The following is a 26779-nucleotide window of genomic DNA, read 5'->3' as shown; positions in this document are numbered from 1 at the left end:
AGGTTGGAGGACATACACCACTTGATTTCAAGACAATGTAAAGCTGAAGTAATCAAGAGAGTTTGCTCCAGTGACGGTGTATATATAGGTCAGTGGGACAAGGTAAAGAGGTCGGAAGTAGATCCACACAGTCAGTTGATTTCTGACACATATCAAGACAACTTAATAAAGAAAGGAAAATCCTTTCAACAAATGGTGCTGGAACAACTGAATATCTCTGAGGGAAAAAATGAACTCTTACCTTATATCATTCACCAGTGATCAACTTTTTTTTTTTTTTTGCCCCGCAGCATGGCTTGCAGGAACTTAGTTCCCTGACCAGGGATGGAACCTCAGGCCACAGCAGTGAAAGCACCGAGTCCCAACTAATGGACTGCCAGGGAATTCCCACACAATAATCAACTTTAAATGAATCATAGATCTCAATGTAAAAGTTAGAACCGTAGCACTTCAAAAAAAATTAGGAAAAAATCTTGATGGCTTTACAGTAGGATGTAAAAACACTAATGATAAAAGGAAAATTAGTCGAAGCTCCCTGGTGGCCTAGTGGTTATGAGTCTGGGCTTTCACTGCCGTGGCCCGAGTTCAATCCCTGGCTGGGAACTGAGATTATGCAAGTCACACATGGCAGCCAAAAATGAAAAAGGAAAAATGGCTAATAAGATGTCAACAAAACTTGAACGTTCTATTCTTCCAAGTACACTGTTAAAAAATGAAACAGCAAGTTATAGAATGAGATAAAGTACTTGCAACATATGCATCTGATAAATTATTAGTGTCCAAATAGACAAAGAACCCTTACCACTCAATAATAATAAAAAGACCAACAACTCAATAAAAATGGGGAAAAGAATAGCCTATATACTTCAGAAAAGAAGACACAGAATAGACCAATAAACACATAAAGAGATGCTCAACATTATTATTTATTAGGAAAATGCAAATTAAGACCACATTATGAGACCACTAACATCTAACAAATGACTAAAATTTGAAAACATTGACAACAACGAATGCTGGCGAGAATGTGGAGCAACATAAATTCTCCTTCACTGCCAGCGGAAAATTCAGAATGGTACAGCCACTTTGGAAAACAAGTTGGCCATTTCTTACAGGGACTTCCCTGATAGCTCAGTTGGTAAAGAATCCGCCTGCAATGCAGAAGACCCTGGTTCGATTCCTGGATCAGGAAGATCTGCTAGAGAAGGGATAGGCTACCCACTCCAGTATTCTTGGGCTTCCCTTGTGGCTCATCTGGTAAAGAATCTGCCTGCAATGTAGGAGACCTGGGATTGATCCCTGGGTTGGGAAGAGATCCCCTGGATAAGGGAAAGGCTACCCACTTCAGTATTCTGGCCTGGAGAATTCCATGGACTGTATAGCCCATGGGGTCCCAAAGAGTTGGACATGACTGAGCAACTTTCACTTCACTTCACTTCGTTTCTTACAGAGATAAACACAATCTTACCATACAATCCAGCAGGATTTTTGCTTCTAGGATTTTTGCCTAATGGATCTGAAAACTTATGTTCACTCAGAAATCTCAAAAAAAATGTTTACAGCAGCTTTATTCATAATTACCAAAATCTGGAAACAAGCAAGATGTCTTTCAATAGGGGAATGGAAGGCTTCCCTGCTGGCTCGGTGGAATCTGCCTGCCAATGCAGGAGACACGGGTTCAATCCCTGATCCAGGAAGATCCCACATGCCTCAGAGCAACTAAGCCTCTGAGTCATAGCTGTTGAGCCTGTGCTCTAGAGTCTGGGAGCTGCAACTACTGAGCCCAAGGGCCACAACTACTGAAGCCCTCAAGCCCAAGCTCTGCAACAAGAGAAGCCACTGCAATGAGAAGCCTGTTCTTCACAACAGAGAGTGGCCCCACTGGCCACATTAGAGAAAAGCTGGCACAGCAGTGAAGACCCAGCACAGCCAAAAATATATATATAAATAAGCAAATTAATAAAATTATTTTTAAAAAAACATTTAGGAAATCAAGGGACCCAGGAAGGAAGGCAGAATGTGGTAAAAGAAGGTAACAATTACAAATGGATGAAACCACCTCACTAAAGTGGGTGGGGGAAAGGTACTGACCTAGGTAACTTTGGGAATGGGAGGATCCCTAAGAGTAAAGGCAAAAGAACAGTACATTGCCCCACACTGTAGTTGGTAAGTTGTTCCGTGCTGGTACTGGTTAATTCTGAAACGCTGTACAGGAAGACCTATTTTTTTTCCGAGCTTCAGTTTATTGCACATTTTTTACAAATCAAAGGTTTGTGGCAATTCTAACTTGAGCAAGTCTGTCGGCCCCACTTTCCCAACAGCATTTGCTCCCTTCATGTCTCTGTGTCACATTTTGGTAATTCTCACGATATTTCAGACTTTTTCATTATTATCACATGTGTTACAGTGACCTGTGATCTTGCGATCTACTACAACTCACTAATGGCTCAGATGATAGCTAGCATCTTTTAGCAATAAAGTAGTATTTTAATTAAGGTACATACATTTATTTTTTTAAGACAATGCTATTGCACACTTGAGGCTTCCCTGGTGAGTCAGATGGTAAAGAATCTGCCTGCAGTGCAGGATACCTGGGTTCAACCCCTGGGTCGGGGAGATCCCCTGGAGATGGGAATGACTACCCACTCCAGTATACTTGCATGGAGGATTCCATGGACAGAGGAGCCTGCCGGGCAAAGAGTCAGACAAGACTGGGTGACTAACATGCTGCTGCTGCTGCTGCGTCACTTCAGTCGTGTCCGACTCTGTGTGACCCCATAGACGGATGCCCACCAGGCTCCCCCGTCCCTGGGATTCTCCAGGCAAGAACACTGGAGTGGGTTGCCATTTCCTTCTCCAATGTGTGAAAGTGAAAAGTGAAAGTGAAAAGTGAAAGTGAAGTCGCTCAGTCGTGTCAGACCCTTAGCGACCCCACAGACTGCAGCCTACCAGGCTCCTCCATCCATGGGATTTTCTAGGCAAGAGTACTGGAGTGGCTTGACTAACGTATTTCACACTTAATAACTACAGTATAGTGTAAACATGTTTTTAAAGATGTTTTTGATGTGGACCATTTTTAAAGTCTTTATTGAATTTGTTACAATACTGCTTCTGTTTTATGTTTTGTTTTTTTGGCCATGAGGCATGTGGGATCTTAGTTCCAAGACCAGGGATTGGACATGTACCACTACACTGGAAGGCAAAGTCTTAACCACTGGGCTGCTAGGGAAGTCCTAAACATAACTATTATATGCACCAGGAAAGAAAAAAATTCATGTGACTGACTTTATTGCAATATTCGCTTTATTTGGTGGCCTGGACCTGAAATATCTCCGTTCTGCCTGTACATATATACACTGGAATTGATGATTAACTGAATGTTTGGTGGATGCTGGGGCTTCCCTGGTAGCTCAGCTGGTAAAGAATCCACCTGCAATGCAGAAGACCCCGGTTTGATTTTTGGGTCAGGAAGAATCCTTGGGGAAGGGATAGGCTACCCACTCCAGTATTCTTGGGCTTCCCTGGTGGCTCAGATGGTAAAGAATCCATCTGCAATGTGAGAGACCTGAATTTGATCCCTGGGTCGGGAAGATCCCCTGGAGGAGGGCGTGGCAACCCACTCCAGTATTCTTGCCTGGAGAAACCCCTGGACAGAGGAGCCTCATGGGCTACAGTCCATGGGATCACAAAGAGTTGGACATGACTGAGCGACTAAGCATAGCACAGCACAGCATGATGGATGCTGGAATCTAGGTTTCTCATTGTTAGAGTAAGAGTTTACAGATAAATGAAGGCAGAAGAGTAGACTGATCCAATGGTAACGATTAGAGTTGGATACATCAGTAGGAGCTCATGCTTAATATAGATACAGATGGTTTTATATATATTATGTGTGCACACCAAACCCAGTGTCATGAAGCTTTTGTCCTGTTCTCTTGTTTAATTATTTTAATTGGAGGCTAATTACTTTACAATATTGTAGAGTGGTTTTTGCCATACGTTGCCATACATCAGCCATGTGTCCCCCATCTTGAACCCCCCTCCCACCTCGCTCCCCATCCCATCCCTCAGGGTCATCCCAATGCACCAGCCCTGAGCACCCTGTCTCATGCATCAAACCTGGGCTGGCTATCTCTTTCACATATGCATCCTGTTCTCTTCTAAGAGTTGTGTAGTTTTAGGTTTTACATGAAGGTCCTTAATCCATTTTGAGTTAATCTTTGTATATGGTGTGAGGTAAGGGTCCAACTTCATTCTGTTGCATGTGAAGATCCTGTTTTCACAGCACCATTTGTTGAAAGGAATATACTTTCTCCATTGAATGGTCTTAGCAACCCTGTTGAAAATCATTTGGCCATATATGGGAGGGTATATTTCTGGGCTCTTCCCATTGGTTTAAGTCTGTCTTTATGCCAGGTCCAACCACACTGTTTTGATTACTTGTGCTTTGTAGTTAAGTTTTGAAACCAGTAAGTGTTCATCCTCCAGCTCTGTGCTTTTTCAGGATTGTTTTGGCTATGCAGGGCGCTTGAGATTCTATGTTAATTTTAGGATGGGTTTTTCTATTTCTGAAAAAAAAAATGTCATTGGGATTTTGGTAGCAATTGCATTGAATCTGTAGATTGCTTTGGGTAATATTGACGTTTTAACAATATTGTCTTCCAATCCATGAACATGGGATGTATTTGTGTCTTCATTTCTTTAAGCAATGTTTATAGCTTTCATTGGACACATCTTTCATCTCCTTGGGGAAATCAATTCCTAAGTATTTTATTCTTTTTTTTTAAATTCTTTTTAATGCTATTGCAAAAAGGATAAATTTTATATACTGTGTATATTTACCATCACTTAAAAACAAAAACACCTCAGACCAGTGAGGGAGACAGATAACATAGGCATTGAAGTGGAAGGATAGGTGTACAAGGCAGTGATATCATGGTACAGATGCACAGGTGGTGCACTGCACAACTCTAGGGGTAGCCATTCATTTATACAGTGATGCTGTATCAGACAGCTGAGGCTTCATCATTCTGCATAACCAGTGATTCTGTAATTTCACCAACTTACAGCAATAAGGATTTGTTTCTTGCTCAAGCCCTATGTCTGAACATGTTAGCACTGATGATGTCTCTCAGGCCTCCAGGCTGATGCAGAAGCCCCTCTCTGGAACACTGTGGTCCCAGAGCAGAGGGAAAAGAGAGCAGGTCCCCCTACATAGGTTCCTCCAGCCCCTTCACTCCTATTTCATTGTCTAAAAACGTTTCCAGGGTCAAACTCACCATCAATGGGGTAGGAAGTGGAACAGACCCCAGAGAGGAGCAACCTCTGAACCCTGCACTGAGACAGGTCCCCCTGGAGGGCACCCCCTAAGGCCTCAGCAAGAAGCTGAAAGAGGAAAGGGAACTTCCATCAGGAAAAAAATCTGAATGGCCACTGGTCAATGGGGGTGGAGTCTGCAGACCAGCACAGCTGTGAGGGGCTGTGGGGCCCCCAGGGCTTCTGTGTGCAGCAGGCAGCCCCTGCCAGGGTGGCTCACGTGCCTCTCGGGAGGAACACCCCATGGAGAGCTCTCCAGGGCTGAAGTTTTGTGCCTCTAACCAGAAAAGGGTCCTGGGAAGCCACAATCTCTAAGTCATCAGAGGCTAGTCTTTCCAGTGTGAATCCTTGCAACTCCCTCCTGGAAACACTTTCTGTCCTCTATTCAAATACTGACCATTCATGATAAAATGGCCTTGAACTTGAAGTTGCATCCAACAAACACGACATCCACCTCTTGCCAGGGGATGCTAATTTTGAGTTGGCGTCATCACTGAGCGTCCACCAGGCACGTGGACAGGCTCCTCACACCACAGGAAGGCTGGGCACCCACGAACCTCCTGTGTCACTCAGTGTCCTCCACCTGTCTCAGCATCAGGACACCAGGGGCCCTGGGGAAGAAGAGCCTCTCAAGGGTTCAGCTCACAGATTTTCCCAGGACATGTGTTTCTCTGAGTAGGCAGCCCTTCCGGAAGCTTCCATTCATTAAGCTAATTGGCATTAAGACATCAGTCTTTGAGGTTCTCTTGCCTTCCCTAAGTGGCCCATCTGAATGTTTTTCTCTCATCTGTGGTCCTTCTGTGGTCTGGAGATACAGATGTATATATTTTATTTAGCCTTTATGTCTTTTTAAATATTTGGCTGCATCAGGTCTTAGCTGTGGTTTGCAGGTTCAGCAGCTTCGTGGCATGTGGGACCTTAGTTCCCAGACCAGGGATAAAACCCACGTCCCCTGTATTGGCCTGCAGATCTGTGGTCTGCAGATTTATCCCGTTTTCCGCTTCAAAGATGCTATGTCCCAAGTGTCTGCTGGCTTTGTTAATGACTTTCTCCCTTGAAGAGCTCCTTTTTTCTGTAGTAGTGGGCAGAGCTGGGACTTGCCTGGCAGTCCAGTGGTTAAGAATCTGCCTTCCAGTGGAGGGGATGCGGGTTCAATCCCTGGCCAGGGAACTAAGATCCCACATGCCAAGGGATGCAACTGAGACCATGCACTGCAACCAGAGAGGGAAGCCCATGTGACACAACTGAATCCTGATGCAGCCAAAAAAGAGACAGGAGTGAGCACAGCCGTCCACCTCTTGCTTTGGTTTGAGCGAATTGTGTCAAAAGTCACAGTGACTAGTCCATCTTTTCCTCCAGCTTCCTCTCCCGTGCAAAGCGTAGCATTTGGCTGTAGTCTGTAGGCAGAGCTGACAAAGGTGAGATTTTAGAGGCTGGAGGAGGGCCTCCCTCTGGCATGAAGTCTCTTTTCACAGATGGCACTGTACTGAGCTCTCCAACAGGTCCAGCCAGACAACGGCGCCAGAGGCCAGGCTTCCCCGCCATGCTCCTTCCTCCAGTGGGTACAGTGATTGGGTTTGATATCCGGTAACTGTCCCCAGAATGCCACAAAGAAAGGCCAGTGTCTTCTGTCCTGCAGAAATCTTGCTATACCCCACAAGAGCAGAAGGGCAGGCTGACATGTGCCCCTTCCACACATGGGGATGGTGGCTGGCCTCCACGTGGAGCAGGCACTGTTCTTGTTTGCAGAGGGGACAGAGACCCAGAGTAAAGGACCATGCTCACTGGGCCCAATGCAAGGAAGGGTTTATGGAGCTGGGATTGTGGTCACCCAGGCAGCCACCTTTCTCCTCCCAGTTCATACAGGTGTTCCCTCCTCCTCCGCTCACCTGAGTCCGGTCTATCCTGTTCCCTGAATCCAATCAGTCTTCAAATCAGATTTTCCTGTAAGTGGAATGCTGCCCAGGGCAAAATAAAGTCATTTCTAACCCATCACTCTGTGTTCCACGAGTGGTCACTGGGCTGCTGTGAGCAAGCGGACAGGAGCAAAGGAGTTGGAGGTCTGGGCTTGGCAGGGTCCACATTTTGTTCCCAAAAGACTCCCCATCTCCTTCAGTCATTTGTTCTTAGGGCCCCTTGCTCCTGACCCAGTCTAACAAGGCCTCCCTCCCCTGGACCTGGAAGTCCCTCCCCAACCACAAGGTTAAACTAGAAAGCACCACCAGCCCCTGCAGGTGAAACTTGCCTTCCAACAGCAGAGGAATGAAATCTCCAGATACCTAAACCGTGTTCTTTCAACCCTTAGAAGTTTTTTCAATCTAGTGAAGAGAGTTTAGGTCTGACCCAACCTGCCAAGTTTGAAAATCTGAAATAGTTGTGGAAGAGAGTTTAGGTCTGACCCAACCTGCCAAATTTGAAAATCTGAAATAGTTGTGGAAGACTTTGCCTGCCCTTAGGGAAAGCTTTGGGGTTTTAAGTCAAGGAATCAGATCCTGTGAATCAAGTTCACCCCACCAGGTGACCCTTATCAGCAAACTCAAAGTTCCACAGCTCAGCAATCAGGCTCTAATCAACCCCATGGTTGCTTCACTGACCAAAGAGTGCAGCACCCCCCCACACTACCTGTGTGCTGAGAAAGTCACGCCATTCATGATTCTATGGCAGCACATCTTTATACCAAAGACATCAAGTATCAGATGCCGCCCTCCTCCCAGCCCCCTTGGGGGCTAGTCCCACCCAAGCTTTCCTTTTCCCTGGAAGCCCAGTCTGACGCAGACTCTAGATGCTCACTAGGACCCCTGTTCACCTCTGGTTTGGGAGAAACCAGTTTGTTGCCTAATTTGAGTTTGAGGCTGCTACACCCCCACACAACCCACCACTCCCCACTGATCAAACAGAAGTCACTGATTGATTTACTGCAGCACTTTTATTTCCTCACAATGACGCGTTGCTGGGGCCTAATGTTCTCACATGACAGTAGAAAATCAAAGTCTGTTGTCATCTCTTAAAAGAATTGAGAATTGCGTACAAAAACCTTACATAAATTAAAAGGATGAATAAATTTACAGGTGTGAATGCAAACTGTTTCCAACTCAAGGCAAGTAACAGCCCACGGTGTTCTGGTGGGAAATCTTCAGTAAGAAAGGAAAGCAGGTCCTACGGCTTGGACCTTCCCAACCCCGTGTAAGACCGGCCAAGACAGAAATGACAACTGTTTCAGGACTCTTGCCAGCCTCTAGAGAAATCCTGGAATAGGCAGCTCTGACACATTAATACCCTGCACAGACTGAGAGACTCGCAGACTCCCAGATTCTTACCAAGCCATTGGATTTCTCTTTCATAAACATTCTCACCTCAGCTATAGAGGTGAGAGCCGCATGTAACTAGGGGTTTAAATCAAAGATATGCACAGGGTATTAAACATATACCAAGGTAAGAGTTAACTTGAATACAAGGTCAAAATCAGCAACAAGTTCTACAATCCAGTGCTGATATCAGATACAAGCTTCAAGGACAAATTTCTTTTCAAAGGCTTATTCCAGTTTCATGAGGCTAGCATGAGGTGTATACATTTGCCAGGGCAAATTTATACTTCTGAATCAACTCATGCAGCAAATGCTACGCATCTGCTCGCAGTCCGTTTAGAAGCATTTGCGGTGGACAATGGAGGGGCCAGACTCGTCGTACTCCTGCTTGCTGATCCACATCTGCTGGAAGGTGGACAGGGAGGCCAGGATGGAGCCTCCGATCCACACCGAGTACTTGCGCTCGGGAGGAGCAATGATCTGAAATGACAAGAACAGGGCTTTAGTGGGTGGCACCATCTGAGACGCAAGGCCCCTGGGCTCCAGGCCACAGCCGCCTCTGCCTCACCTTGATCTTCATCGTGCTCGGAGCCAGTGCGGTGATCTCCTTCTGCATCCTGTCAGCGATGCCTGGGTACATGGTGGTCCCCCCAGACAGCACCGTGTTGGCGTACAGGTCCTTCCGGATGTCCACGTCACACTTCATGATGGAGTTGAAGGTGGTCTCATGGATGCCACAGGACTCCATACCTAAGAGACAAAGCTCACCCTCAGAGGCTGCACATTCACCGGGAAAGGCACCTTGACCCTCGACAGCCTCAAAGTGAGGGCAGTCAGGCTGCCCGCCGGACACCTACCCAGGAAGGATGGCTGGAAGAGCGCCTCGGGACACCGGAACCGCTCGTTGCCAATGGTGATCACCTGACCATCGGGCAGCTCATAGCTCTTCTCCAAGGAGGAGGAGGATGCAGCAGTAGCCATCTCCTGCTCGAAGTCCAGGGCGACATAGCAGAGCTTCTCCTTGATGTCACGCACAATTTCCCGCTCGGCTGTGGTGGTAAAGCTGTAACCACGTTCCGTGAGGATCTTCATGAGGTAGTCTGTCAGGTCCCGGCCAGCCAGGTCCAGACGCAGGATGGCATGGGGTAGGGCGTAGCCCTCGTAGATGGGCACTGTGTGAGTGACCCCGTCCCCAGAGTCCATGACAATACCAGTGGTGCGGCCAGAGGCGTACAGAGACAGCACAGCCTGGATGGCCACATACATGGCAGGAGTGTTGAAAGTCTCGAACATGATCTGCAGGAGACAAAAGGCTCCTTTAGTCAAAGGAAGGGACTCAGGGCCACCCCATGCTTTCACACCATGCCAGCATGCCACAAATGTGATATGTGGAGAAAAGAAAAAGAAGCAAGCAGAAACACAAATAAGAAACCTTGAGACTTCAGGAAGGAAATGCCAGGAGAAGAACAGAACCCTGAAAATATTGAAAGAAATACTTGAATTTTAGAAAACAAAACTGAACATGAAATGACTTGTGATATAGATGAAACGGCTCAACCCACCCGGCTTTGCTTACCTGGGTCATCTTCTCACGGTTGGCCTTGGGGTTCAGAGGGGCCTCCGTCAGCAGCACGGGATGCTCCTCGGGGGCCACACGCAGCTCGTTGTAGAAGGTGTGGTGCCAGATCTTCTCCATGTCGTCCCAGTTGGTAACGATGCCGTGCTCGATGGGGTACTTAAGGGTCAGGATGCCACGCTTGCTCTGGGCCTCGTCGCCCACGTAGCTGTCCTTCTGCCCCATGCCCACCATGACGCCCTGGTGTCGCGGACGCCCAACGATAGACGGGAACACGGCCCGGGGGGCGTCATCCCCAGCAAAGCCAGCTTTGCACATGCCAGAACCATTGTCGATGACGAGGGCGGCAATTTCTTCTTCCATGGCGATCTAGTCAAAGATGAGACCCACTCAGGCGAGCCCTGACTCTCAGAGAACGGCACCGGCAAAGGCCCTCCCCGCGAGGCGTTCCACCTCCCCCCGACCCGGCTGCAGAGTAACCGCCTGGAACCGGGACCGGCTTTTATGTAACGCCCCCTCCCACGTCGTTCCGCTGAAAGGAGACCGGGGGCTCTCAATACTGCCGCCCGGACTCGCCCTGCCCCCTCCCCCAGCAGCACACCCGCTGCGCCCTCCGTGAACCAGCTGGGGCGCGTCCCAGCCCACTTACCCCACCCCGCCCCACCCGACCACCCTTTGTTCCCGGGGTAGGGGTGGCCGGGCCTCTGGGGCCCGGAGTAGAAAAAGGACCTGCGAAGGGGTGCGGGGGCCCGCATACCCGGACAGGCCGCCTAGGCCTGGTCTCTTACCGATAGAGGAGACGGGCCGCGGGCTGCGGAAGAGCGAGCAAAGAAGCGCGGGAGGACACGGAACGCGGGCCGGCTGCGGCGAGTGAGACCGTCCGCGGCCTCCCCCGCCGGTATTTAAGCGAAGCGGGGCGCGCGCGCGGGCCGGCGGCGCGCGCGGCCCCAGAACATGTCCATATATGGCGATCTTTCCGAACGCCGGGCGCCCATTGGCCCGCCCGAGAGAGGCACGTGGGGCCCCGCGCCCGGTCCCGCCTCCCGCCCGCACCGCCCCCAACCGCCCCGCCCGCGCTGCCCCCGGGCGCCCGAGACCCCCAGAATGAGACCCCACGCTGACCGGCGCGCGTGCGGGGTGCGTGGGCACTCCTGGGGGGCTGCAGGGGTGATCGCAGAGGAGGCCGGGGAGCTGACCTGGGGGCCCCGCCCCGGGACTGTCGCGCGCCGTGGGGGAGGGCCCGGGTGCACCCCGAAACTGCCTGGCCCGGGGCTGGGCGGCACCCGGAGCAGGGTGTGTACCCGCGGCCTGGCCATCCGGGGGGCTTTCCTCCCCGCGCCCCCGTTAATCTTCCCCTCCTAGTCTCTACAGGCCATCAAGGCGGGTTCCCGGCACCGGGCTGGGGGAGGGGAGGGTGGTGGTCCCGGCCGGCCTCCCTTGCGGCACTGTGGACCCGGTGTTCCAGGGGAGTCCTGGGGAGCCGTGACCTCGACCCTGTCTGGACGGGAAGGAGCCGCTCGTCCCCCACCGCAGCTGCGACCGCGTAGGCCTCAGCGCCGGAGTTGGGGCACCGTGGTCCCTGACAGTACAGAGACTGGCCCGGTTCTACCACACCCAACGCATCCTGCCCCTCAAACCACAGGCCTGATTGTCCCCAGGCAGAGGCTTCACTCTGGGTTTGGGGTTACCCTGTCTCTGGGGAGGGGGTGGAGCTTTGCTTCATTTCAATGACCTTTGAGTGTTGTAGGGAAACTGAGGCAGGGAAGATGACTGCCTAAACGGTCAACTCCCTCGCTAAACTTGAAGGTGGCACCCTCTCTTCTGCTCAAGTTGTGTGTGTCTGTGTGCATGTGTACAGCCGCTCAGTTGTGTCCCACTGCTGGACCCCTGCTGCCCTGGGGCTGTGGTTTTCCCGGGTCCAGGGCGCGCCCTTTCTCCCAGGAGCTGGCACTTGAAGACCTGTCACCTTTGGCAGGATCCTGATGACCCTCTCTGCCGCCAGTATTTGGGTTATGTCCAGAGGGAACTAGGTACCATGGTTTCTTTAGACTTGTAAGCTTCAGGATTGCTCAGTAATGAATGAAAACATCACAGGAGACATGGGGAAGAGCAATGGCCAAGAGGGATGGCAATGGTGCCAGGCAGAGGGAGTCTGGGGACTCGTCCAAGGTCCAGGTGCTCTGGGCTGGTGTCTGATGGGGGGCGGGGCCGAAAGCCCCAAAGAGCTGGGCAAGGTCTGGTGTCTAGCTGGTGTCCACATCTACCTTTGCGCTAGGCAGGTAAAGCAGGTGCCCAGCTCACCTGCGGACTGCAGTCACCCAGATGCCAAAGCCATGCCTGTGGCCACCCTTGCTGCCAGGCCTAGCTGGGTTCCTGATTCCTGAGACTTTGCAAGGGCGCAGGGCAAGGCTGCTGTCCATCAGGTGTGTGCTCCACCCAAGGGAGAACCTGGGGCTAAGCCTCCCTCCAGAAAAACCCACCCTTACAGGCGCCCCTGGGCACAACCACGGGGCCTTCAATCCCCAGGTGGGGGAGTAAGTGTGTGAAGATGACTGCAACACTTGGCGGGGGGGGGGGGGGGGTCCCAAGATGTCACACATGGCAAGTGGGAAGTTTCCAGTATCGTCCAAGGCGTCGCGCCCAGTGTCCGCCTACCCTGCATTCCACTCAGGCTCTCTCGTCTGCGGGGGCCTCCCCTCCCCGGACTCCAGTTCCCTCCGGCACTCCTTTGTCTGGTGCGCCCGGGCTGCTTCGTAGGACAGATGGGGAGGGGGCGGAGGCCGTTGGAACTCTGTCCCCTTCCCCCCATCCCCCCGCTGCCATCTTCCCCACTTTGCAAGGGCGCTGGATGCACAAGCCAAAAGGTTGGGGCGGGGGGCTGGGACCCGGCCTGGGTTCCGGGGGCGTCCCACCCTAGGCAGCCAGCCCCCCACCCGCAGGGCCGGCCGGCCGGCGGCGGAGGGGAAGGGACGCTCTTAGCCGGCCGGGCGCGGGGTGGGATGAGCTGGGGGAGCAGCTTCCACTTCCGCGGCTGTGTCACCCGGCGCGGGGCGGGGGTGGGGGTCAAGGTACGGCCGCAGGTGCGCAGGTGGGGGGCGGCGGCGCGCAGCGCGGCCATATTTGGCCATTTCGGCGCCGCCGGAGCCCCGCCCGCCGCCCGGGAAGCCGCAGTCCGGGCAGCCCGGTCCCCGCCCGCCGCCGGCCCTGAGTCACCGGCCGGGCGGGGGGCGGAAGTAACGGACTAGGGGCTCTGGGCGCGCTCCTCGCCTTATTTAGTCAAGGAGGCGGCGGATTGGCCGGCGAGACAAAGGGGCGGTGGCGGGCGGCCCGGGCGGGGGCGAGGCGGCCCCGGCGCCTTGGAGGGGACGCGGCGGGGAGGGGGCCCGCCGCCGCCGCTCCCACCCTGTCCGCGGGTCCGCGAGACCCCGCCGCCCCGCGTCACACCCGGCCTCGAGAGCGAAGGGTGGGGGTGCGCCTGTCCCCAGAGGTCAGGTGGCGCGGGCGGGGATGAGGGTGTGGGGAAGCTGAGCTGGAGGTTTGGCCAGGATGTGGAGGGGGCGACCCCTCGCCTGGGAAGCACCCCCCCGGAACCAGCAGTAAGTGGACGCTGCGGGTCCAGGGACCGAGCCCCCCAAAGAACGAGACCTCCGAGCCCTGCGCAGGGGGTTGGGGAACGCCGCATTCTGTGCTGTGATTTTTCTGTTTTGCCACTGGCAGTGCGAGGCCTCGCCCAAGGTCATCTCAGGGCTGTGCTCATGAAAGTGCAAGGCCGCCCCCTCCTCCCTCAAGATGGAGAGGCCCAGGAATCCCTTGGGAGGGGACCACACGAATGTGGCAGCCCTGGCTCGGGTGAGCAAGGAGGCTCTGGGAGGAGAGAGAGACAGCAGCTGCACTTCTGCCCAGAAACGGGTGTGTCCTTCCATCATGAGGTTGAAGGGTGGTCAGAGAAATGATGTGATTTTTTTGTTTTTAAATTTGATGCTGGGTTTGGTGGATTTATCGTGTGCTTGCTGCATCTCGTTTCATCTTGCGCCATTTATCGGCTGAGAAGACACTGGTGCAGGGAGGTGGCATCACCTTGCAAGGAAGTGTGGCCTGACTGACTTAGCCCCAGGCCTCCCCAGGCAACCCCAGCTCAGGGTCTTTCTTTTCCTTCCCTTTGACAGCCACACCAGTCTGTCAGTCTCCCTGCTCCAGCCTCCAGGGATCCTTCGCAGGATCAGGGTCACCTCTGCACCTGGTAGCCTGACCTGCAGCCCATCACCCCACCCCTGCCTCCCTCCTCTTGCCAGCTCCCACTAGCCAGTTACTTGTCAGGCAGTGTAGGGACTTGGTAATGAGTCCCCCTTTCTGCCTTTGCCTCTGCCACTCCACCTGCCAGGAATGCCTTTCTTTCCCCTCCCCCGCAATGCAACCTCGAACAGGGAAAAAAAAAAAAAAAAAGACAGTAGTGGAAGAACCGGTGAAATCTGAGCAAAGTCTGAAGTTTAATGAATTAAGTACCAGTCAATCTCAGTACGACAGTTGTACCATGACTTGTGTAAGATGTTAACATTAGGGGAAACCAGGTGGATAGTCTGCAGAAATGCTCATACTGACTTTGGGGTGTTTGTGTTAGTCTAAAATTATCTCATAATAAGAACTTCATTTTTAAAATGCCAAGGAGGACTTCCCTGGTGGTCCAGTGGTTAAGACTCTGTGCTTCCACTGAAGGGGGCACAAGTTCAATCCCTGAACAGGACTTGTAGGGAAGTTCTGCATGCCAGTGTGGCAAAAAAAATCCAAGGAAAACCACAAAGTTTCCCTACCCTCAGCTCACTATCCTATTCTCCTAGGCTTGTGGGTCAAATGCAAGATGAGTGTTATATCACATAAAGCCTTCTCCAGAGTGCTGGGCTGGCTCCCACAATGGTAGGCACAGCCCCTGGGGTGGTTCTGTCTGTTTGGAACTAGGGTCCCCAGACTGCCCTGGTAACCAAAGTCAGGTTCCTGCTGGCTTGGCCTGCCTACCTCTAAGTTTCAGATCAATGAATAGAGTCAGGCCACATACTTCTGTCTCTGGTCTAGGTGTCTAGAGGGGTTTGTTCTCCTGCTGGCACTTTACAGACAGGCACGGAAAGTCCAGCTGTCCCAAGGCACCGCAGGAGCCTGGGACTCCAGCCACAAGCCCTGTGGAGCCTCCGTGGTGGCCAGATGCTTGGGCACTCAGGAACTGGTGAGTTGTCAGGTGCTGTATACTTATCCCTGCCATTGGTCCTGTGCCAGGATGCACTGGGCCAGGCCTCTTCATGTCATCCAGTCATTGCTGCATGAGGCAGGTAAGCTGAGGGTCACAGGGTGTCCCCCGTGCCATGAAGTTGGGGGGTCAGGTACGCAGAGACACCCAGGCCAGGGCTTCACTGCTCTGGCAGTGGAGAGCTCCAGGTATGTTACAGACAGGCCCCGCTGGAGTTTCTGGGAGGTTCCCATCTCACTATGATGCAATGGGAACCAAGTAGGCCCTTGGAAGAGTACTGGGCTGGGAGTCAGGACCTGAGTTCTGGGTCTCAATTTCTGTAAAGAAGATGGGCCAGTGATGTGAGCGATGTTTGACCCACCAGATGCTCTGAGCCTGGTGGCCCTCCTGCACTGGACATAGGTCTGGGGACAGGATGCCCCTGGATGGCCCAGTAAACTTTCCCCAAGCCTCACTACTGAGGTTTTCCAGACCTCTGGCCTCGATGTCCCCAGGCACTGTTTTCTTTGATGAGTAAGATGTGCTCACTCAGCACCTCCATGTGTCAGACCTGAGATTTCCCGGAGCTGCAGTCTCCGCACTCTGCTTCCAATGGCGCACCCCCAGGCCTCACTCCCCTGGGCCTCCAGGGCCACTGACAGCACTTTCTATACCACTGAGCAGCCTGCTGGCCTGGCACGGAGTCCAGAAGTGGTCACAGTCTGCTTTTCACCTTTGCTTGCACACGTGCCAGGAGCGCACTTTGCCCACCCGTGTGAGCCCTGCTCCCTGCGGTTAGGGCTTTTCATGTCTGCACAGTTCTTACTCTTAGTGAGCTGTGTCCACAGATAGCCAAAAGGAACCAAGGATTATACCCAGAATTCTGGGCTTCCAGCTGCTTCATGATAGCCCTACCTTAGCATGTGGCTAAAGACAGAAACCAGGATGCCCGCTAGACCATAATACTCTGAACATCCCGGTCTTGTGTCTGTCCAGTCCAGCTGCCATCCTTCTGCCTCCCTCCAATTAATGCTACGAATCCGATCACTCTGCCCCCCATGCCACCCACTGCCTTGAGATAGCAATTCAGCCCCTTACCCTGTTGCTGGGGGCTCTCCTAGCAAGCTCTGATTGACCCCTCCACCCCCTCACCTCACACACCTCCCACTCACAGCCCTCCAGCCCAGGACCAGCATCTGCCCAGAAAGATTTTCCCATTGGCTGCTGCCTCTGCAGGCCTCCAGGTCATCCCCTGGCGTTGGGACAAGTCCCCACCTCCCACCTGAATGCTTGTTATTCCGTTTATCCCCGCCCTTGGCCCCAGAGTGTAGTTCTCCTGAGGCAAGGTGCAGCCGGTGTCCCCTGGTTCCTATACATGGGAGGGAAGAAGTAATGGAGGGGGAGGGATTCCAGTCAGCCCTGCCGGAGGGAAGGGCATTCCCTGAGAGTCAGAAGGGTGACAGGGGAGAGGCTGTGCAGAATATGGCTCTAGAGCTGAGAGGGAAAGGAGACCCACCCAAGGCCTGAATGCCCTCAGGAACCCTCTCCCAGCACTGCAGCTGCTAGTGCCGGCAGCAAGGGTGGGGCCCGGCCCACCTCCTGCACTTTTCGCTCTGGCCCCAGGCTGCGGGGAGCTCGCCCAGCCAGCCGAATTCTCTTGAGCTGGACTAGGCCAGGACTGTCGCGACAGGTGTCCCCACCCCTGGGACACCTGGCGCCACACGGAAGACGGGGAGGCGGATCAGGGCAAAACACAAGTAGGAGGCCGCTGCTCTGGTGCTGTCTGCTCCCCGCCACTGCTCCAGAGGCTGCAGCTGGGGTGCGCAGAGTAGTGCGGGGCGAGGTCAGGGCCGAGGTCGAGTCGGTTCCGGACGGGTCACCCCGGCCTTGGCCTCACCCCGCTTCCCGGGCTCGGACTTCCCAGGGAAGCCGCGCTCCGGGGGCGTGGCCTATAGAGCTCAGTTCCGCCCACTCCGGCCCCGCCCACTCCGGACTCTCGCAGGCTGGGCCCAGGGCCGCTTGTCCTAATTTGGTCCCGGGGCGGGTCCCAGGCCTCGAGTCCTAGCGTGCCCCTCCCCGTCCCCCGGCTCGCCTCCACTTCCGGGAGCCTGACCCCAGCCCCAGCACTGGCTTTCCCTGGGCCCTTTGGGGTCAGCGCCGGAGTCCCGGGAGAAGCTAGGTCCAGCGGGCGGCGGAGAAAGAGCGGAAGAGGCTGCCGCCGAAGCAGGGCCAACTGGGCCTGAAAGCCTGGGGCGCCCTGCCATCCACAGCCATTCTGCGTCCCCTCTGTTAGCGGGTTTCAGGTCTGCGGCCGCCCGTTCACCGCTCAACCCGCATCTCCACAACGGGTTGCGGGCAGGGCACTGCACGCATGGCCCTGCAGACTGGGGAGGTGGGCGCCAGTGCCCGCACGCAACATGCACCTCTCTCGATCAGGCGTGGGCTGCGTGCGGGTCATCCCCTGTAAGCGGCGAGTTTGAAGGCTTGGGCCAGGAGATGGCGCTCTGGCCGGTCCCGGCGGCCCGGAGCGTCCAGCTCTAAAGCAGGCCACTGTCATTCCCAGGTGGGCCGCCAGGTGGATCCCGCTATCGCGGCAAAGTGCCCCGGGTCGGGCGAGGAGATGGCGAGTCGGGGACGCACCTGTCAGCCCCACCGTAACCCTCCACCCGGCTGGCCCGGGCCTCCCGCACAACCCCGGCAGCCATTGACCCGAGCTGGGGAGGTCGCTGTCGGTGGCCGCTGAGTCACTCCGCCCGAGGGTGACAGGGAGCGGCTTGGGAGTGGTCGGTGACTTCAGTCAGTACTGACGCAAGGAGACAAGGTGGGATTGGGGTCAGCCTGTACCCAGGGCAACAGAAGAAGGGAGGGCCAAGGCCACCACTGTGTCCCTGTACCTTCTGTTCAGGGGGCAGACAGCACCCACAGAGGGACCCCAAAGCTAGGGCAGACCCTGAGCCTGAGTGTGTATGTCGAATACACAGCTGGTTTAGATGGCAGCTGCCATACTGTCTGCTCACTGGACACGCTGGGTTATTTCGGCAGCTAGGTCACCTGGGCAGATGGCCATAGATAACCAGTTCAGAGACAAGGAGGAGGCTCAGAGAGGCTGAGGTTGGTTTGAGGACACACAGCATGATTGGAGGGGTGGGACTCTGCGCTGCTCCCCCAACTACACACATCCTGCTGACATGGGCAGGCCAGGGTTGGGGTCTGAAGGGGTGTGTGTTCAAACCACTTCTCCAGAAGCCATGCAAGGGCTGTCACCTTGGGGGTTAGGTCATTTGGGGTTGGGTTAGCCCCAGGAAGGTGGGAGTGGGAGCTGGTGGAGGTGCAGCCTCTAGGGAACCTGGAGTGCCACACCAGGGCAACAGCAAGACCCAGAACACCCTGGGGTGGGTGAGTGGGTAAGGAGTTGAGGGCAGACTCATGAGGTCTCCCTGAAAGTTGATAGGTAGTGGGCAGAGAGAGCCAGGTTGGAGTCAGGTCATTCCTGGGGAAGGACAGAGGATGCCCATGGGCAGGTGGCCAGAGCGGCACCTCTGCCTCCCTGGGTGACAGGTGAGTCACCCTACCTGTGTGTCCACCAGGGCCTGTGTGAGTGAACTGTCTCAGGGAGCCAGCCCCCAGGAGCAGCCCTGACCCACAGGAGTCAGCCAAGTTTAGCAGCACTGAGCAGGCTCACAGACCCACTCCTGCCCACAGCATTTCCTTCCCTACTTTGCCCAGACACAGACCGAGTGTGGGGCTGGGAAGGGGCAGGCCTAGGGCCTGTAAGTAGGAGCAAGTTGACGTATCGGCAGTTGCCTGTGTCTTACCTACCTGGGAACAAGGGAGGCAGTTTCAAAATGAAAATGTTCCCTCAGATTTTTTGGATGAATGCTCAGCATGCAGGATCTTATTTCCCTGTTAGTTGCTCAGTCTTATCTGATTCTTTGTAACCCCACGGACTGTAGTCTGCCAGGCTCCTCTGTCCATGAAATTCTCCAGGCAAGAATACTGGAGTGGGTTGCCATTCCCTTCTGCAGGGGATCTTCCCAATCCAGAGATCAAACCCAGTCTCCCGTATCTCAGGCAGATTCTTTACCACCTGAACCACAAGGGAAGCCCTATAATACTAGAGTGGTTCTCTATGACCTCCTCCCGGGGATCTTCCTGAACCAGGGATCGAACCTGCATCTCTTATATCTCCTATATTGGCAAGTGGCTTCTTTACCACTTTACCACCTGGAAGCCCTAGTTCCCTGACTAGGGATCAAACCAGCGACCCCTGCGTGAAAGGACGGACTCTTTTCCACTGGATGGCCAGGGAAGTGCTGTGTTCCCTCAGGCTTTGAAGGCTTAGCTCTTCCTACTACTGCTCTTGGGATATGGTTGTCATTTGAGCCCCAAACCAGAGTCCATGTTTTTTTGTGTTTCTCCACAAGAGTTTGTTGGGCTTCCCAGGTGGCACTAGTGGTAAAGAACCTCCCTGCCAATGCAGGAGACTAAGAAACATGGGTCAGGAAGATCCCTTGGAGGAGGGCATGGCAACCCACTCCAGTATTCTTGCTTGGAGAATCCCATGAGCAGAGGAGCCTGGGAGCCTGGTGGGTAGCAAAGACTAGGACACAACTGAAGTAGCTTAGCATGCATGCACAAGAGTTTAAGCTTTCCCCCTTTTTTTTCAGCTGATCTGAGATTTCTGGGGTACCGGTACTGAAGACTTCTCATTCTTTTCTTGGCCATTACTAAGCCTAGGCCCTCAATGTCCTTCAGTTCTTGGGAATTTTCTCATGTTATTTCTTTCATATTTTCCTGTCTTTTTTTCCTGTTCTTTGGTTTGGGGTTTTCTATTAATAGGCTAGTCATACCTCCTGGTTCAATTTTTAATAGTCCTATTTTTTCTTCTGACCCTGCAGTGGAATTTAATTTATTTATTTTAGTTACACTGTGCAGCATGTGGATCTTAGTTCCCTGACCAGGGATTGAACCCATGCCCCCTGCAGTGGAAGCATGAATTCTTAACCACTGGACCTCCAGGGAAGTCTCTACAGTGGATTTAAAATTAGTTATTATGGTTTAAAAAATTTTTTTGGAGACACTTTCAGACTTACTAATTTTTTTACCATTTGTCACACTTGTCTTATTTTCTTTTTATTTTTCTCTTTTAATTTCTAAACCATTTGGGAATCGGTCTCGGACATTCTGACCTTTACTTCTTAATATTTCAGTGTCTTTTTCCTAAGAACAGGGACATTGTCTTATACAACCACAGTACGGCAGCCAAAATCAGGCATTTTCACATCAATATGACACAGTTCATCTAATCTGCAATCTAAATTTCAGTGATGACAGTTGTCCCATTAATGTCCTACACAGAAATTTTTCCTGACCTAATCCAGGATCTGTATTGCATTTAGTTATCCTAACTTATGACACACTTAATTCCCAGGGCCTCACTCCTGTTTTCTGTACCATTCATAGCATATCACCTATAGGTGAGAAGATTTTTATCAGAAACAGACCAGCACTAGTGCCTCAAGCTGAGTGGTTTGGCATGGTCCCCATGGGAGCCATTTGATGAGGGTGCCCATGTGCAGAGCCTGTTTGACTGTAGGACCAGGCAATGAACCATTTCTGTTTTGGCCCAGAAGTCAGAGACTGAGTTTAGTCCTTTTTGGATCCCCAGCAAGGTTTCTGGCACACAGTAGGTACTTAATAAGTGCCTGTGACTGTTGGACATGAAGTGTCTGATTCTTTCACGATGGCTTGAGCCTCTGCAGATAGATTTGGCCTTGGCATGGGTGTTTGCCTGAGAAAAGAAGAGAAGCTAAAGGCAAAGGAGAAAAGGAAAGATACCCCCCATTTGAATGCAGAGTTCCAAAGAATAGCAAGGAGAGATAAGAAAGCCTTCCTCAGCGATCTATGCAAAGCAACAGAGGGAAAGAATAGAATGGGAGATCTCTTCAAGATTAGAGATACCAATGGAACATTTCATGCAAAGATGGGCTCAATAAAGGACAGAAATGTTATGGACCTAAACGGAAGCAGAAAATATTACAAAGATGTGGCAAGAATTCACAGAAGAACTGTACAAAAAAGATCTTCATGACCCAGATAACCACAATGGTGTGATCAGTCACCTAGAGCCAGACATGCTGGAATGTGAAGTCAAGTGGGCCTTTGGAAGCATCACAATCAACAAAGGTAGCGGAGGTGATGGAATTCCAGTTGAGCTATTTCAAATCCTAAAAGATGATGCTGTGAAAGTGCTGCACTCAACATGCCAACAAATTTGGAAAACTCAGCAGTGACCACAGGACTGGAAAAGGTCAGTTTTTATTCCAATCCCAAAGAAAGGCAATGCCAAAGAATGTTCAAACGACCGCACAATTGCACTCATCTCACACACTAGCAAAGTAATGCTTAAAATTCTCCAAGCCAGGCTTCAACAGTATGTGAACCATGAATTTCCAGATGTTCAAGCTGGATTTAGAAAAGGGAGAGGGACCAGAGATCAAATTGCCAACATTCGTTGGATCATTGAAAAAGCAAGAGAGTTCCAGAAAAAAATCTACTTCTGCTTTGTTGACTCCGCCAAAGCCTTTGACAGTGTGGATCACAATAAACTGTGGAAAATTCTGAAAGAGATGGGAATACCAGACCACCTGACCTGCCTGCTGAGAAATCTGTATGCAAGTCAAGAAGCAAGTTAGAATGGGACATGAAACAACAGACTTGTTCCAAATAGGAAAAGGAGTACGTCAAAGCTGTATATTGTCACCCTGCTTATTTAACTTATATGCAGAGTACATCATGTGAAATGCCAGGTTGGATGAAGCACAAGCTGGAATCAAGACTGCTGGGAGAAATATCAATAACTTTAAATACGCAACTGACACCACCCTTATGGCAGAAAGCGAAGAACTAAAGAGCCTCTTGATGAAAGTGAAAGAGGAGAATGAAAAAGCTGGCTTAAAACTCAATATCCAGAAAACCAAGATCATGGCATCTGTCCATCACTTCATGGCAAATAGATGGGGAAACAATGGAAACAGTGAGAGACTTTATTTTGGGGGGGGCTCCAAAATCACTGCAGATGGTGATTGCAGCCATGAAATTAAAAGATGCTTGCTCCTGGAAGAAAAACTATGACCAACCTAGACAGCATATTAAAAAGGAGACACATTACTTTGCCAACAAAGGTCCGTCTAGTCAAAGCTATGGCTTTTCCAGTAGTCATGTATGGATGTGAGAGTTGGACTATAAAGAAAGCTGAACGCCAAAGAATTGATGCTTTTGAATTGTGGTGTTGGAGAAGACTCTTGAGTCCCTTGGATTGCAGGGAGATCCAACCAGTCCATCCTAAAGGAAATCAGTCCTGAATATTCACTGGAAGGACTGATGCTGAAGCTGAAACTCCAATACTTTGGCCACCTGATGCGAAGAACTGACTCATTGGAAAAAACCCTTATGCTGGGAAAGATTGAAGGCAAGAGGAGAAGGGGACAACAGAGGATGAGATGGTTGGATATCACCGACTCAATGGACATGAGTTTGAGCAAGCTCCAGGAGTTGGCGATGGACAGGAAAGCCTGGCATGCTGCAGTCCATGGGGTCGCAAAGAGTCGGACACGACTGAGCGACTGAACTGAACTGAACTGGGTGTCTGTGTGTGTGTGTCTGTGTGTGTTTGTCTGTGTGCAGGCATCTGTGTGTGTTTTTGTGTGAAGGTGCAACCAGGCAGAGTCTGGGCAGAGGCTTCTGTGGTCACCTGCAGAATTGTGAGCTCCTGACTGTCCATGCCAAGTATTGACACACCTTGGGCACTGGTATGTCTGGAAACCCAGGTGGGCAGTAGGCAGTCATATTTTGATGAAGCTGACCTGGTCCTCACTCGGTCCCATACAGCCAGGACTCACTCGGATAATGTGAGTACTCCTCTTATCCCAAGAATGTGCAAAGGTCCTGAGGTGCGGGTGCTGGAAGATCGCCCAGTGGTCATTGCCCTCAATCCTATCCTTGTGGTCCCTTCGGAAACTTTTGGCCTTGCTGGAGCCCAGAGGCCTCTGGTCTCTCCCTGTCCTCTCCTGTCAGATATAGCCCTCATCTCCCTCTCTCCCCAGCCGCCCACCTTATGGCTTTACAAGAGACAAAAACCAGGAGATTCACCAACTTCGTACCCTGACAGCCCCAAGTGGGGGTCTCCCCAGCCCAGCCAGTAGGTCTCTGCTTAAAGTGGATCTGCCAAGATGGTGTGTGGGGGTGCATGTACGTGTGTATGTGTGTGTATGTCTTGGGAGGAGGGGCCGGTGGGGGAGGTGAGAGGTCTTGAGAGATGGTGGTGGGTGGAGCCAGCCGGGCACCCCCAGTGTTTGCCTCACATGGAACAGGCCGGGCACCCCCAGTGTTTGCCTCACACACGGTGCAGTCTGAGATGTGGGCGCCCCTCCTTTCTGCCCTGCTGAGGGGAGCTGTCACCCTAAACCGCCAGCAGGCCTCCAGTAAACCAACCTAGGCCCCCACCCGCCCGTGTAAGTGGAACTGCGGGGCAGCGGAGAGCTCCGCCATGAAAAAATCATGAGGACACCAAGCTGTGGGCCTGTTTCAGGAACAATGCAGGCGGCTGGGCCCTGGGCGCCTGCCAAGCTGGACCCCAGAAGCAGGTGATGGGCCCAGGAGTGAGGAGATCAGGGCCTCGGGCTATGCCCAGCAGCACCTGGACCACCAGGACGGCCCTCACCTTGTGGGGCCGAGGAGTCCGGGGCAGAGGGTTAAGGAGGGACGGCAGAGGCCTGGCATGGGAGGGATGGTGTACCTGGGTTGGGGTGGGAGAAGAACAATGCCTAAGGCAGCAGCTAGCCAAGGCCTGGGGCTGAGGCTCTGGGGTGAGGCATCAGCGATCTCCTCTGTGAGGAGTAATTCCCAGAGACTCACTGCCCTGCGGGCAGGGGCCTTCTGCTGTTGCTCAGTGTGGGGAGTCCAGACCTGATTTGGGAAAGGTGTGACTATGGAGGTTCCTTAGCTGGTGGGGCTGCCCTGGCCCCCATCCTGGGTCATTTTCCAGTTTCCAGGGCTCCAGGCTAGCTGAGGCAGCGAGGGCCCCCTCCCCCAGCCTGCACACACACAGCACCTGTGCCAGCTCACACCACCAGCATCACCGTTGCCCGGGCACCGAGCCTGGTGCACGTGCTGGTTGCCATGGCAGCAGGCAGCATGCTGGCAGGAACCCAGGCTGGGCTCTAGCATTGAGGGCTGGCTGTCTAGATGTGCAGAGGTGGGGTGCTTTCCCTGGTAGCCCCAGAGGGGCCTCCAAATGGCTAGGACTGCCCAATCCCCACCATTCCAGGAAATGAACAGTTTCCTGAGAGCTGCAGAGTGAATGTTAGGGGTCTGGGGGTCTTTAAGGCCCTCTCTGCTCCTGGTCCCACCTGGACACTAAGCGGGGCAGGAAGCCGAGAATCAGCCCCAGCCTTGTCTGCTGGGGGCATCTGATAGCTGAGGCCACTCCCACCCTCCGGGCCCAGCTATGGCCCGAAGGGCCCATCTGGCTGTGTCCATCCACAGCACTCCAGTAGTAGGGGCCAGAGGCGTGGCTCGCTGCAGGAAATGGTGCCCTCCTCCAGTCAAACATTAAAGTTGGTGTGTTAGGCGGCCTGACATCTGTGCCCAGGCCTGGTCCCAGTTGCAGATGCCAGCTCAGGGCGGTGAACACACACTGGGTTCATGCCCCCACCCCCAGGAAGGGACGGGGTCAGGTTCATAAGTGAGCAGGGGCAAGGGAATGGGGCTCCCAGAGTGGCAGGGACCTTGGATGTCCCAGGGCGCAGGCTGGACAGGGCAGTGGTGGGCACATCTGGGCGCCCCAAGTGGGTGACTGTGTGGACAAATTCTGGCAGGGGGCATGGGGTTCTGTGGGAAGGGTGCTCCCCATTGCCTGCAGATGCTGCCACTGTGTGAGAGGTGCCCCTGAAACAAACTCCCTTAGGCCACGCACAGCCTGGTCACCCTGCTGGGCAGCCCCGAGTGGGTTCTGAGGCTGGGATCCAGAGTAGCATCTCTGGGCTGGGGCTGACCCAGCAGGTGGCTGTGGCTCACTCTGCCCAATTCCTGCCTGTGTGTACTTACACACACACATGCACGCGCACGCGCACACACACACACACAGGATGACTTGCAGGCATCCTGCCCCCACCTATCAGCAGATGCTGGGCCCATCACACAAGAACTCCCACATCAAACATTCACAGGCTGTTATTAAGTACCTACTGTGTGCCAGAGCCTTGCAGGGGATCCAGAAAGGAACCATGACTCTAGCAGGCAGCTGGGCGAGGCCCTGAGATCCTGATCAGGGGAGGGAGGAAGGGTGGGAGGAGGGACCATCTGTGCAACCCCCCTCCCTCCAAGGAAGCCTGTGCTAGAAGGCCTGCCTCTCAGAGCCCACCCCCCCCACACCCCCTGGGGCCTGAAACGCCACCCGGTGGCTCACACCCCTGGATCAGTGCCGGGGAGCCCCACCCTACCCCCACTTGGGACTGTGGAGCCCAAGAATTGAGAGGCCACGGGCACTTCTGGCTCTGCTGCTGAGAGGCTGCCTGGAGCCAGGCCTGCTTAGCGCCTGGTGGCTAGGCTTCCTCCCGCAGGGCACGTGATGCCTGTGAGCGCCCTGCCAGCACCAGTCAGCGCTAATGAGGCCGTCATGCTAATCGGGCCCGGCTGGGCTCCTTCAGAAGGCTGGCTGGGAGTTGGGAATGCAAGGAGAGAACAGTGCCCATGCCTGGGGTGGCCACGGACACTGCTGTCCCTCGGGCTGGCCATACACACAGGAGCTGAAGCGCGGACAGCATCACAGCTGGTACAGCCAAACCAGGACGTTTCCCTGGCATCAAGCTCTGGACAATGCAGTCCCCTGGGAATGTGGGGGGATTTCGTGTAGGCATCATCTCTGCGGAGGGGGTGCTACCCCAGACTGCATCTCCCTACCATGGGGTGCCTGGCACACAGCCTAGTCAGTCAGTGTCCTGTAAACCCCTGTGGGCCAGTTCCTTGCTCAGTATGCACCATGCTGTCATGGGGATTTGTGTGCAGACCTATCTCCCTGAACCCCTGTGTGAACCCCTCAAGCAAGGGGTCGGGTCTCCTGGTCTCCTGCTCAGTGTCTGCACATGCCTGGGGAGGTCACTGCCCGGGGTTGGGAGCCTGGCGGAACGACTCCAGAGCCGTGTGCCCATCTGCCCCACCCACCTCCTGGGGCCTTCGCATGCCCAACCCGAGGCCCCTTCATTCTTTTGGACCCCCACATGGCCTTGAAAGGGATGGAGGGGTGATGCCTGGAGCATCAAGGGCAAGACTCAGGAGGCCAAGGCTGGAAGTGCCCTGTGGCTCCCA

At 53.4% G+C, this 26779-nt stretch overlaps 1 protein-coding gene and 1 pseudogene across 2 annotated transcripts; one reads left to right on the top strand and one right to left on the bottom strand.

Moving 5' to 3' along the window:
• Positions 1–8225: 8225 nt before the first annotated feature.
• ACTG1 (actin gamma 1) lies at positions 8226–11144 on the bottom strand. The gene is made up of 5 exons (XM_055408348.2): positions 10986–11144; positions 10198–10566; positions 9479–9917; positions 9190–9371; positions 8226–9101 (listed from the first exon to the last, which is right to left on the bottom strand). The coding sequence occupies exons 2-5, from the start codon at positions 10558–10560 to the stop codon at positions 8958–8960; spliced, it is 1128 nt and encodes a 375-aa protein (XP_055264323.1). The 5' UTR covers positions 10561–10566; positions 10986–11144; the 3' UTR covers positions 8226–8957.
• Positions 11145–11299: 155 nt separating this feature from the next.
• Positions 11300–14929, top strand: LOC148774773 (uncharacterized; annotated as a pseudogene). Its single transcript, XR_016035561.1, has 2 exons — positions 11300–11334; positions 11663–14929. The product of XR_016035561.1 is annotated as an uncharacterized LOC148774773 (transcript).
• Positions 14930–26779: the final 11850 nt, after the last annotated feature.

The sequence above is a fragment of the Moschus berezovskii genome, chromosome 20 (genome assembly GCF_049115385.1).
Source record: "Moschus berezovskii isolate FMDL1 chromosome 20, NW_MosBer_1.0, whole genome shotgun sequence".
Lineage (NCBI taxonomy): Eukaryota > Metazoa > Chordata > Mammalia > Artiodactyla > Moschidae > Moschus > Moschus berezovskii.
The sequence above is the reverse complement of the archived record's forward strand: the minus strand, read 5'-3'. Positions and strand labels throughout refer to the sequence as shown.